General features: G+C 31.8%; 1 protein-coding gene across 5 annotated transcripts in view; it reads left to right on the top strand.

Moving 5' to 3' along the window:
• Positions 1 to 14,008, top strand: part of LOC143045644 (cytosolic Fe-S cluster assembly factor nubp1-A-like) — a 31,902-nt gene that overhangs the window by 11,895 nt on the left and 5,999 nt on the right. For all 5 annotated transcript variants that reach the window (XM_076218274.1, XM_076218276.1, XM_076218278.1 and 2 more), the window contains exons 4-7: positions 4,695 to 4,763; positions 7,719 to 7,751; positions 9,884 to 9,974; positions 13,706 to 13,860. In XM_076218274.1, the coding sequence (XP_076074389.1) occupies positions 4,695 to 4,763; positions 7,719 to 7,751; positions 9,884 to 9,974; positions 13,706 to 13,860 (348 nt within the window). The remainder of the gene's footprint in view (positions 1 to 4,694; positions 4,764 to 7,718; positions 7,752 to 9,883; positions 9,975 to 13,705; positions 13,861 to 14,008) is intronic.

Below are 14,008 nucleotides of genomic sequence, written 5' to 3'. Positions count from 1 at the left end.
TCTGAACAACAACATGTAAAATTTGGTGTCCCCCAAGATTCTATACTTGGTCCCCTATTGTTTGTACTATTCATAAATGACCTTCCCTTATGCATTGAAATTGTGAAACAGACCTATATGCTGATGACACCACTCTTCATAAATCTGGGAAAAACATAAAAAACATACATGATGATGTTCAAGAAGATTTATACAGGGTTGAAGAGTGGTGTAAAATGAACAACATGTTCATTAATGCAAATAAAACAAAATGTTTGGTTACTGGAACAAAACAGAAACTATCAATTCAGACTTATCAACCAAAATTGATAATAAATTCAAAAGTATTACAAAATTCTTCATGTGAAAAATTATTAGGTGTTAAAATTGACAACACACTTAACTGGAAAAATCAAATTGACCAAGTTTGTGCTAATATATCATCCAGAATATACCTTCTTTCTAAAATAAAGAAATTTTTAGATATAAATGCAAGGAAAACATATTACAATGGGTATATTCTTCTCTTAATTGAGTACTGCTGTATTATTATATGAATGTAAAAATGAAGGGGGAGGTTTGAGCTTTTACAAACATGTTGAACCACACCACACCACACATTATTTGTCTGTTCCAAGCCAGGAGCCTATAATTAACTGGTTGTCGTGGGTGTTTTCTGTGAATTTTTTTTTTTTACATAAACATGATAAATCCAATCTCCCATACAGACAGAGTTGTCGTCCTTTCCTCCTCAATATGCGAGATTCTGAGGAGGAAAGGACGACAACTCTGTCTGTATGGGAGATTCTGAGGAGGAAAGGACGACAACTCTGTCTGTATGGGAGATTGTGATAAATCAGGTCAATGTTTTTTTTTTTCTGGTTTAGATTGTTTCACATTTTTTTTTCAAATCATGTCTAGGCTTAGTCCTTTTATAGCCGGCTTTATGGTATGGGTTTTCCTGATATTGTTGATGACTGTACAGGGTACAGTGACTTATAGTTGCTAAATTTAAAGTCATTTTGACTCTTATTGATAGTTGTCTCATTGCATTCAAACCACATCTCCTTACTTTTATATCAGTTGTGTTTTTAAAAAAGTTTTATTTAATAATTGCATTGTTAACCTTGCTATTCAACCAGTAGCATATATTGAGTAGCAAACAATGAATTGAGGATTTTTACACAGTTTTCTTACAGTATAAAAAAAAGGTTTATACTCAATGTCAGTATTTTGAAACAATGATTGTCATGAGAATCATTGAAATGCAAACCTTTGACACTGAAGTATTTCAGATTAATCAAACCTTAGAAATATACAGTTCTCTGTTTTAGGTTGAAAAACATCAGGGGCAGATCCTGCCATTTTAAAAAATTTGTACAGGTAATTGATATAAAAAAATCAAAAATGGAAGTAAAGCAGGTGACATTTATCAAGTCCCCTCTCTACCAAGCTCATACTGGACAATTTTGAACTTCACAGATTTCATCTACATATAAACATTGATAATTTTAAATTCATTTCAGTGATAGACCCTCTGGATCCAGTATATGGAGTCCATTAAAATGTTAATAGCTTTTATTTTAAATCATGTAGGAGTAAGTCTAATATAATTATGGTATTCCATATTTAATGCAAAAATATTGATTTAATTTCTTCAAGCTGTATTTGATGAATATGTTGACAGTATTTCAAATCCATAAATGTTAGTCCATATTGATATGTAAATGGCCTTTTAAACAAGTTTGATGATCAGTTCCAGAACACTAAGTAGATATAAACACATATACAAATAATAAATGCATTCAAGATATTGTAAATTGTTCACCGAGGTAAAAATAATTTTTTTATAGTTTCCTTTATCCGCTATTCAAACAAGGTGCTCACAATTGGTCATACTTTTTTTTATAGCTTTTAAATAGTTGTCCTGTAATTTGTTGACAATGTAATTGTCATTTACATAACTAAGGGGTGATTTAATGAAAGTTTATAGTTGCATGAGAGTGCAGTGATAGCCATGGTAACTCTCAAATAGAAATGGGTTGAAGTAAAGATCCATTCTCCACTTATAATCCATGTAAATATATTGTAAGATTTTCCACACATTTGAGTATGATATGTTTGAAAAACTATGGCCAATACGAACATCAATTTTCTGGTAATAAGTTGCCATGTATACAAATTTCACCTTGGAAACAATAGAATACTACTACCATGGAAAGGAACGTTAACAATAAGAGAAATTGATCAAAGTGCTTGTTATAAATTACTGATTTTTGTATACAAATGTCACGTTTTCATGGTGGAAGTATTCTATTGTTTTCCTCTTTCAAGATTTTCATCCTATTTACCTGTACTAACTAGCACTGGTTATGAAGGAAATAGCAATTTTTGCTTAGATGGCAGTCAAGGACAACAGTAGTAATCAAAAGGACATCAAACTTTCTATAACCCTTATAAACAGACAGCAAGTGTTTTATTATGCAGTACAACTCAACAATACAATACACCTGGCAAAATACAAATACATGCTCATGATGTTTAAGAAAATGTTTTTAGGCCTTGTTCTATTTGTATAAAAGGTCATTTCTTATGTGTTTTTATGCCCTATTTATGGGCATTAAGTTTTCTGGTCCATTTGTTCGTCTGTCTGTCCCGCTTCAGGTTAGAGTTTTTGGTCGAGGTGGATTTTGATAAAGATGAAGTCCAATCAACAAGAAACTTAGTACACATGTTCCCTATGATATGATCTTTCTAATTTTAATGCCAAATTAGAGTTTATACTATATTTATACGGTCCACTAAACATAGACAGGGCCGTAACTACATTGAGGCAAATGCCTCATGTAAAAAATTTCAAAAAAAAAATGAAACAAAAGGTTGTTTTCATACTCAAATTGTTTTCACGGAAAGTGTCTTGCAAGAAGCAAATTCTCTTCACTCCCTGGTGTATCCCCTGGATGTTTTTTCGTTATCCATGTTTCTATTTTCCTTTTAGTTTTCAGAGTTGATGGTCTATTGTTTGTACTTCTGTGTTCCGGGTTTGTCTTTTGTTCATTTATTGTCCTCCTTTATGACTATAGTCTGAGCGATGATATTCATTTGTAAACGTTGTTTTGCAATGTTACATGTCCAGCGATGTCCAGAATTGTTCGATAAATATATTTTGGACACAAAAAAAATGTCCTTTCTGCATGAATAATTGAAATTGATATCAAAGAATACAAAACAGTTTGTTTTATTGTAAAAAAAAACTAGATAGCTGACATGGTTTGAATTAAAGCAAGGTCACATATTTCCCGGTATCAAATAATTTGAAGAAAAAAAACAAGGTATTGCCATATATGACCTTTTACATTGAAAGTTTAAACTTGCATTAAGTCGTGATGAGACCCTTTAACAGATAATAAAGGAGTATGGGGACATAATCGCACATACAGTCAATGCATAGAAAAAATACAAATGATCAATGGTCAAAGTTTGTGTTCCTGCTCTTCATCTTGATAGTTGCCGGATGGTCTTCAACAATACTTTTAAAGAATCATTAATACCGTAAAAGATCGTAAAACAAGGTGAAGATGGTCCCTAGTGTGGACTTAAGCAGTACTAGTACTTAAAGTATAATACTGCAATGTCACTATATTCAAATCTAGTCATACGAAAAAATCACCAAAGTCTAATCACAATTTACAAGACAAGAACAGACAGACAGATACGGTATTAATAATTATGAGAATTACAATTTTCGCTTTATCCTACATATTAGTCTTTTAATGTTGTCTCTAATACCTAAAAGTCTTAAATTACAACAAATGGAAGTTCTAAAATTACTATTAATATTTGTTTTTGCTTTGGGACCTGATTGTCGAAAAAAATATCTAAAAACTAATTAAGCCGTTTCAATGCAAGAAAAAGTCTGGGAAACGCTCAGAATGCACGATTTTGCGTTATTTTTCTCAGAGCTACTGGGGGCCTTGAGTGGCCCCCAGACCCCTCGCCAAAAATTTTTCGCCTCGCTCCGCTCGGCGAAAATATTTTGCCTCACTATTAAAAGAGGCTAGTTACGGCCCTGATAGAAAATGATAGTGCATAGATCTGTGTACTATGGACACATTCTTGTTTACATCTTTTTTAAACTTTGCTATTACTAATTAATTTTACCTTACCATGCAAAGAGTCCAAGCAATTTTACCAATATAAAAGAGGTTTGTAAAAGTTCAAGAAATGTGTATTTGAGTTTTACAATTATTAGTTCAATGATGAGATGGAGTAGGAGTCAAATAAAAGGGTTTATCTGTCACCAGGACAGAGGGTATTGGAAACAACAGGATGATTGCATCAATTCATATTCAAACACAATTCATTTCTGTTTTGTTTCCAATTTGCTCATACTTTAAGTAATTGTTGTCCAGTGGCAATTATTTAATGCATATTCGGGATGATCTTATACTCTGATTAACAATAAGTCAATACCGTAATTGTATTTTACTTGATTGCACCTTCTGACAGAATTGAAATTTTACCTCACCAGTATTTCTAATAAGCAAAATTTTGAATGCATTGTTCTTATACTCTGATTAACAATAAGTCAATACCGTAATTGTATTTTACTTGATTGCACCTTCTGACAGAATTGAAATTTTACCTCACCAGTATTTCTAATAAGCAAAATTTTGAATGCATTGTTTTGAATACATTTATTATTGTCATTTTAGATTGGTGTCTTAGACGTTGATATATGTGGTCCATCCATTCCTAGAATACTTGGTGTGGAAGGAGAACAGGTAAGAATATGCTGAATGAGATTCATATATACCTTCAAATATTCTTATAGGGTTGATTCCTAAGTAGGGATTTGATTAAGATTGGATATAGAATAGATGCTTGTAAGGAAATATCAATGAAACATTATGAAGCAAAACCTACAAATGAACATGATTTAAAGTTGCTTCCAATAAGAAAATGAAATATGTTTTAGTGAAAATGTTTGAAAGAATATTATTGCTTGTCTTAATTAAATGCATATTTTAACTGGACATAAAACAAGGCCTATATCAATATCTTGTAAAAGTTTAAGATGACTTCAGTCAAAAATCATGTTGACATTGACATGTAGGAGAGATATTTCTACCTGCTTCCTGTAAAATATTGATTTCAAGCTTTCTTTTAAGTTCATAAGACTTTGATATTACATAAATGACAGAACGAGATCAAATGGGATTTATCAATCTGGTTTGCTTGTTAAAAATAGAAAGTATTTGATATGCATATAACTTCTACATCAATAAGTTGGGATTAATAGATTACTGTGTCTTTCTAAATTCTCTTTTGTCATTTCATTTGTCTTAAATTTGCATCTGCAGCTTTTCTTAAACTTGTGTCTGGATTTCAATGAAATTCTTAGAAAATATCCATTTTGGAAAGGGAATAACACACACCATAAAAAACTGGGGGTATAAATCTCTTTTACCTCTGTCCTTCTGTGCGTCCGTCCATCCCATGAATATTTTTGTCAAATTTTTCTCAGGAACATCGTTACAAGGATTTCTGAAATTTGGTTTCAAAGTTACTAAGTCACCTATACCGCCTGATGTCTTTTCAGATTCATCACTCAACAACTTCCTGTTTACTGAACACTTTCATTATTTTACACATGACATCCAAGTTAAAAATTTTCGTCAAATTTTTCTCAGGAACTACAATACAAGGATTTCTGAAATTTGGTTTCAAAGTTACTATAATTAAGTCAACTGTGTGATAAATTTGCAGATTCATCAATCAACAACTTCCTGTTTACCGTCAAGTATATGGGTGGGGTATCATCAGTGAGCAGTAGCTCACAGTTTCACTTGTTATTTCTTTAATTAAATAATGTTTGGGGATCCCTATAGCAAAACATAGGCTTAGCCATATATATATTTAGAAGGAAAATCTATAAACATGGAAGCAAGAGTATTATATTATGACCTGTGCATGTTGTTTAGTATTAAATGATTAATGGAACCTAAATGTCAAGTCAACATGCTATAATAAATCATTATTACAAGGTATATCACTGAATTTATCCCTTTGAATTCGTTTTACCTCTAACATTGTGAACAAATCTTTTAATATTTTGAAGAGGTTATGTATAATTTTTTTCAACAAATTCAAATTCCATTCCTGATGAATTTTGAGATTTTTTTCTGGCAACCCTAGTATTAAATCATATGAGATCAAAACATAACCTTTTATTGAATACCCATAGATGTCATACTTGTCAATCTGACAATGTCAATTCACATTGTGGGATAACTAGATCATCTGTTTGAAGAATGGTATACAAACATACATACCATAATAAAACACTCCAAATTTTTAAAGGTATGTTATATAGGCCAATAGTCTGTAAAGTGTGTAACTGTTACATTATTTTTTTACATATTGTCTATAACACAAAAAGTTGAAGTTACAAAAGATGGTGTAAATACTTTGTGTGAAATGTCATCAGACAATAGACTGAACAAATAGATCTAGAAATCTAAAATTAAGATCAGTTAACGAATGTATACACAGAGGGATAAAAGTGTGCCTCCCGGGCCCTCCCCTCATCACTCTCCACCTTATAATACTGATGTAATTGTATTAAAAAAATCATCAGTATAGTTTTTGATTTTTTTTAAAAACCTTCAATCTGATGCTATTTATTTTGTTTCTTAGTAATAATGCATTGATTTTTTTCGTTTTTGCAATTATTTTGAAGGAGATTTTTAACAATATTTTTTTTCAATTAATATTCATATAATTTAATTGCATGGAAGTGAAATTTTGTTTTTTTATACCCCCGCTTTAAAAAAGGGGGGGGGGGGGTATACTGTTTAACCTCTGTCTGTCAGTCCGTCCGTCCATCAGTCCGTCCGTCCATCAGTCCGTCAGTCAGTCCGTCCCATGAAACTTTCGTCACATTTTTCTCAGGAACTACACATCCACCCTTTCTGTAATTTGGTATCAACATTTATATATGTCAGCCACACCGTGTGATGCGTTTTCAGATTCATCACTTGACAACTTCCTGTTTACCGAACACTTGTCTGATTTTACACATGATAGCCAAGTTGAAAATTTTCGTCACATTTTTCTCAGGAACTACAATACAAGGATTTCTGAAATTTGGTTTCAGGATTTATATAAGTCAGCTATACCGTGTGATGCGTTTTCAGATTCATCACTCGACAACTTCCTGTTTACCAAACACTTGTATGATTTTACACATGATAGCCAAGTTGAAAATTTTCGTCACATTTTTCTCAGGAACTACAATACAAGGATTTCTGAAATTTGGTTTCAGGATTTATATAAGTCAGCTATACCGTGTGATGTGTTTTCAGATTCATCACTCAACTACTTCCTGTTTACCGAACACTTGTATGATTTTACACATGATAACCAAGTTAAAAATTTTCGTCACATTTTTCTCAGGAACTACAATACAAGGATTTCTGAAATTTGGTTTCAGGATTTTTATAAGTCAGCTATACCGTGTGATGCATTTTCAGATTCATCACTCGACAACTTCCTGTTTACTGAACACTTGCATATTTTTACACTATTAATATTATCCACTTGCGGCGGGGGTATCATCAGTGAGCAGTAGCTCGCAGTTTCACTTGTTTTACATGTTGTTGAGTGAAGTGGTTGTTGTTTTTTCAATACCAGAATAAATTTTAATCATAATAATATACATTTGTTTTTTTTTGTAGGTTCATCAGAGTGGATCAGGATGGTCTCCTATTGTAAGTTATCATTATAAAGGACAAGGTGCTATATAAAGGGCTGAATGGGGGCTGAATAATAACTGAAATTTGATATCTTATTGTACCTCGCATGATGTATTGTGGGTGACCTCTAAATACCTGTGTCTGTCCATCTGGTCGTGAATGTGCTCTCAATGTTCAATTCAATTTTTACATCTTTTAACAGAGGTTTATATCAGCAATGATTTAGACAGATTCATATAAACCAGTGCAAATGATTTGTTTTTAAAGAGTTATACCCCTTGTAAATATGAATTATATGGAAAACTGCCTTTTAAGGGATCTTAAATGTTGTCAAAACATCTGTTAATGTAGGAAAATTATTTTTTGTACACATACACTCCGTCTCATAGAGTTGAATGAAAAAGATATCTTGTCACACTCTTGGATAATATTATGTAATTTACTAATTTGGTATTTCTACAGTTTCTTTGGTTTTCTAGGCCCTTTATAGTAATAACAATGCATTTTGAATCTTAATTACAAGGTCGACTCTCTTATTAGATCTATTTCCTCTGATCCCTATGAGTTAACTTGTATACAGGTTTAACTATATTTAAAATTTTGCAAAAAGTTGTGAATCTTCTTCACTATCATGACAATAGTACTATAAGTTGTCAGGTTGAATGTCATTTATTTTCTAAAACAATCTCAGAATAGGTATGCTGATCAGACGTACCTAACTCGCAATAACTGTTACAGGTACAAGGGTTTTATATTTGTTACTTCTGCTCACAATACCTATGGTTTATATTATTCCTATCTACATGTCATGTTTTAAATACTTCATGTTATGTGTCTACACAGTTTTCCTTTTCACTTACATTAAATGAATCCTTTAAAATATAATTAATATTCAAACATTTGTAGTTTATGCTAGATAAGCTATTGATTTTTGACTAAGGCACACCCTTTTAATAATTAAGATGTTTTAAATTGAAAACCTTTGTAAAGCTTACTCTACAGATAAAATCGAAATGCTTTCTTTCTACACATTTCTATTCATAAGAAATGTAACATTGAAATACCTATGTAAATTTGGACGTTTCTGTTGAATATAAGATTTCGACATTTCAGATATTTGGTGTATTTTCTCCCTCGCTAGATTCATTACCGGTATAAAAATAAAGAAATGGAAATATCAACTTCATACTTAAGTTTAGTCAATTAAATTTTCCTCATGACTTTGCTGTGAGCAATTGATTAAAATTTATGAAGGATTGTTACATAATCTTGCAGTTCTGCATATTATACCACCAGCACTTTATTTTCCATGGCAATAGTCAAAACTGGCAGCTTGATTCAAACTAATATTAGTGCATTGTATAATTAATTCTTGATAGGGTTAAAAGATTTTATATGTTATTAAAATGTCTTAGTTATTTGTTGTCTGTAATTAAATTATTTGCGCTTGACTTCATAATTGTACCTGATAATGGCTGATAAATGAAAATGAAAATTAAGTCATTTAAAATGATTTTAATTAAAGTTTCAAATTTATTTATCTACATTTTATAGTCTTTAACTAATATTTGACTATAATTAAAACAAGGATTATACCTCTTCAGACGGATTATAATCTTATGCATATTAAAGACATATTGATATCTGCCATTGAACCTTTATCCAGCATTAATGTCATTGAATTGCTCACCTGGACTCAAAAGTCCTCACTTATTTCTAGAATCTAAAAAAATCTATATTTTCAAACGAGAATTTACAAGATGATTATGAAATTATTCAATTGAGAAAAAAGTAAGGCCTAATTTATGAAACTATTTCCAAAAAAAAACAAATATGACAGACATGTACCAACAACAACAGCCACTAAAATACAGGCTCCTTAGTCCTGATTTGGGACAGGCCCATATCGTTAGGGCTTCACATGTGATACACAAATTCTTCTACAGGACACAGAATTATTCACTTGCTATTTTAATTTTGTTTAGAACTTCAGACACAGGACTTCTTTATCGCTGCTTATACACTATTGAGAGACAACATTATAGACATATCTGTATTGGAAATTTAGAACATATATGTACATACATTTTATTCTGGATTCATTACTTTATTTGATTGATCAATAAAATATTATTTTCTCTTTACAGTATGTAGAAGACAATTTAGCAGTGATGTCTGTTGGGTTTTTGTTATCAAGTCCAGAAGAGGCAGTTATTTGGAGGGGTCCAAAGAAAAATGGTTTGTTTTATCTTCAATTTTGGATATATAAATCCTTTGTAGCTCACTTAGAGAAAATTATAGTGGACTTGCTATAGAGTCCAATTGACCAAGATTTAAGCAATTATAGGTCATTATTTGGCCTTCAACAGTAAACAAGACCATTTTGTATAGGTAGCTATAAAAGGTCCAGTCACAACAAAATTTTAATCAATTCAAAATATAAAAGCAATAAACATACTGCATTATAAACAATAGTCTACAAGGTTCATTAATTTTCATCCCATTTATTCCTGCTGTTCAAATCAAACTTGCTGATTTATTTCTATTGCCCCTGAAGTAGCTACTGAAGTTCTGAATTCCCTTTAAGCTCTTTTGATTTTGATTTATCATGTATTAGAAAGCAAAAGATATTTTTTCTATGAAACTCTTAATACTTTTATTAATACCCTTCCCAATTATGGGAGTAGGGTTACCATGTTTTGTCACCTTCCATATATGTTTCTTTCCCTTTGCCTTACTTTAAGGTGGTACCTAACACTACAGGGAGATAACTCTGAAAAATCAGCAGAACGTTTTAATGACGTGTTGTTAAGGGAATATTAAGCTTCTCAATGATCAAAATAAGTGTTTGTCAAACTGCTATATAAACAGTGTATTTTTTCTGATTAAACGGTTGGTTCAAATTTTTTGAAAATTTCATATTTTTGTCAAAGCATCAAGGTAAATATTTTGTCAAAATTTGAAGAAAAATAAACGAGCCAAATTAATTTTAGTTAAGGTGTTGGGTACCACCTTAGTAATCACAAAGTATAGATATTTAATGTTATGGACAGATATACTTATATTCATGTTTATACTTCTAAGATATGTAGTATGTCTTGTTAGTTTTGAGTTTAAATTTTAAATACATAAAATAATAAATAAATTTGGTGTATTTACTATCTTCTGATTGGTTAGAACCGGATGTACTGCGAAGGAATGGCAATGAAATTTGAGCTCCTGAAAAAAGAGGATATTACGGTAAATTTTGGAACTTCTTCTGAATGAAAAGTGCAACAGTATTCAGTAAAAGGGTAATTCGTTAAAATGCAAACTTAGTATATAAAAAAATCAATGCCAACTTGCAGAATTTGTGAAAATTGTAAATCAGCGATACCTTTATCTTGACGACGTCAACGTAGCACCATCTCCCATAGTATCCTATTGTTCTGAAGATTGTTTTAAATATGGAGCCTTAGATACAATACCTTGATACATTAATACCGATGATATATTTGTTGATAAAGTAAAACTATACGAAAAAGACTTTTTTTGTGAAATAATAATGTCTGAATATAGTTTTGATACCAAAACTGCTACGGTTCTAAACAGTTTATTAGAAGTTGTTCGCGATCTTCAGCATCGATTCGAGAAATTTGAAAAGCAAATTGAAGAAATAGCCATAAAACAAAGCACGATGATATAGAAAATAATTTAGAGTCTGTGATGAAAAGGAGCACTGAAATGGAAACGAGTGCTGAAAACATGGGTCACTTAATGCACAAAGTGGTGGATAGGTGTAAAGAAAACATTTCAAACATAGCAAGTTTGAAAACTGCAGAATTGCGACAGAAAGATCGCAATGACAACATAGATTTCAGATTGAGTAACAGAGAAGATGATGTTATCAAGCTAAAGTGGCGCTCAATGAAAACCAACCTAATCTTTACTGGAATTCAATTTCATTCGGAAGAAAACACAGAAGATACACTTAATTTCTTTATAAAAAAAGTTGAACATTGACAAAAAAATCAACTTCGTTACAGTTCACAGATTTGGCAAAATTCATTTTAACTAAGGACAAAGAAATTGTATTAAAAAAAGGATTCAAATTAAAGGGGACACATTTTGGAGTACAAGAACAATTTCCAAAAGAAATAGAACAAAAAAAAAAATATTATAACCAGTGGCAAAACAGGCCAGAAAAGAAAAGAGGAAAGTACTGTTGGTTAGAGACAAGCTGTTTATCGATGGTAATCTGTTCAAACCGAATATGGAAACATCTAGATCTGGAAACGAAAAACTACAATACGCATGTGCCGATAGTATCATACAAAAGACTAAGACCAAGTCATGAATCTGAATCTGAATCTTCAAACCTCTTAAGTAACATGTGCTCTACATAAAAGCAAGTTGTTCAATTCAAAAGGGAAAAGGGAACTTAATTTCGTCAAAATATTACTTAGCTATCAAACATTTTATTTTTTAGACAATCTGGTACATATTTGAATATTTCTATGTAAACCTCATGTTTCACAGTTGTGACTGAGGGTAACTTTGTTGTTATTATTTTCTGTATACCATTGTATTTACAAAGGTTATCGAATAAACTAAACTGTTCTAAACTGTTACAGCACTGAAGAGGTTAAAAATATTACTTTTATTTTCAATGTTCTCAATTTTTATGGCGACAGGCCCACTCTGATGTGTATTCATATGCTAACATGTGTGTATGTTGTTTTTGTTATTATAAATAATATAAAAAAATCTTTGAGCCTTACTTTGAATAGAAATTTATTAGGGCCGCGCCAAAGGCGGGTCGCCCTATAGTGATCAGTCCGTCCGTCCGTCCGTCCGTCCGTAACACTTTGTAATAACTTTGTGTCTGCTCCATATCTAGAGAACCATTATGATTTCATACTTTATACTTTACATGTTTATTAACCACCACCAGAGGGCGTGTCATGATGTATGTACAACTTCCTAGGTCAAAGGTCAAGGTCAAAAAACTTTGGTTTCAGTTGACAACCCTGTGTCCTGTGGTGAAGATCGTGTCCGCTCTATATCTTGAGAACCGTTGATTTCAAAGTTTATACTTGACATGTATATGAACCAACACCAGAGGGTGTGTCATAATTTATGAACGACTGCCTAGGGCAAAGTTCAAGGTCAAAAACTTTGGTTTCAGTTGACAACCCCATGTCCTATGGTAAAGATTGTGTCCGCTCTATATCTTGAGAACCGTTATCATTTTAAAGTTTATACCTGAAATGTATATAAACCAATATCAGAGGGTATGTCATAATTTATGTACAACTTCCTAGGTCAAAGGTCAAGGTCAAAAACTTTGGTTTCAGTTGACAACCCCATGTCCTATGGTAAAGATCGTGTCCGCTCTACATCTTGAGAACCATTATCATTTCAAAGTTTATACTTGACATGTATATAAACCAACACCAAAGGGTGTGTCATAATTTATGTGCAACTGCCTAGGTCAAAGGTCAAGGTCAAAAACTTTGGTTTCAGTTGACAACCCCGTTTCCTATGGTAAAGATCGTGTCCGCTCTATATCTTGAGAACCGTTATCATTTCAAAGTTTATACTTGACATGTTTATAAACCAACACCAAAGGGTGTGTCATAGTTTATTTACAACTTCCTAGGTCAAAGGTCAAGGTCAAAAACTTTGATTTCAGTTGACAAACCCATGTCCTATGGGAAAGATACAATTTTTTAATGCACATTATTCACAGCGGGGCCCACAGAGATGGCTCCCATCACAATGATATCTAGTTTATAATGTGACAGAATGGCAATAATTTATTTTGGATTTATTGAACCATAAAATAAATTTTTGACTCTTTACATTTTACATGTGAAGAGTCAAAAATTATTTTTTGTTTTAATAAATTCAAAATAAATAGTAGCCATTCATTAAATGAGTTCAACCCAAAAACTAATTTTATACATGTATATACACATCTTTTTCAGGATTGATAAAACAGTTTCTACGAGATGTAGATTGGGGAGAATTAGATTATTTAATAATTGATACCCCTCCAGGAACCTCTGATGAACATTTGTCTGTAGTTCAGTATTTAAGTGAATCCTCAGTTGATGGTGCAGTTATTATTACAACTCCTCAGGTAAGAAACCTAAGCCTTCTGCCTACATGATACAGGCAACTTTATTATCAGAACTTGCTACTTTGAAACTATAATTTCTGTAATGAACTTGTCTTGCATCTTTTAAAAGTAAACATCTTTTTCCAACCCAACACAGGTATAGAAAATT

The sequence above is a fragment of the Mytilus galloprovincialis genome, chromosome 9 (genome assembly GCF_965363235.1).
Source record: "Mytilus galloprovincialis chromosome 9, xbMytGall1.hap1.1, whole genome shotgun sequence".
In the NCBI taxonomy this organism is placed as follows: Eukaryota; Metazoa; Mollusca; class Bivalvia; order Mytilida; family Mytilidae; genus Mytilus; species Mytilus galloprovincialis.
Note: the sequence above shows the minus strand (reverse complement) of the source record. Positions and strands in the feature narration are given on the sequence as shown.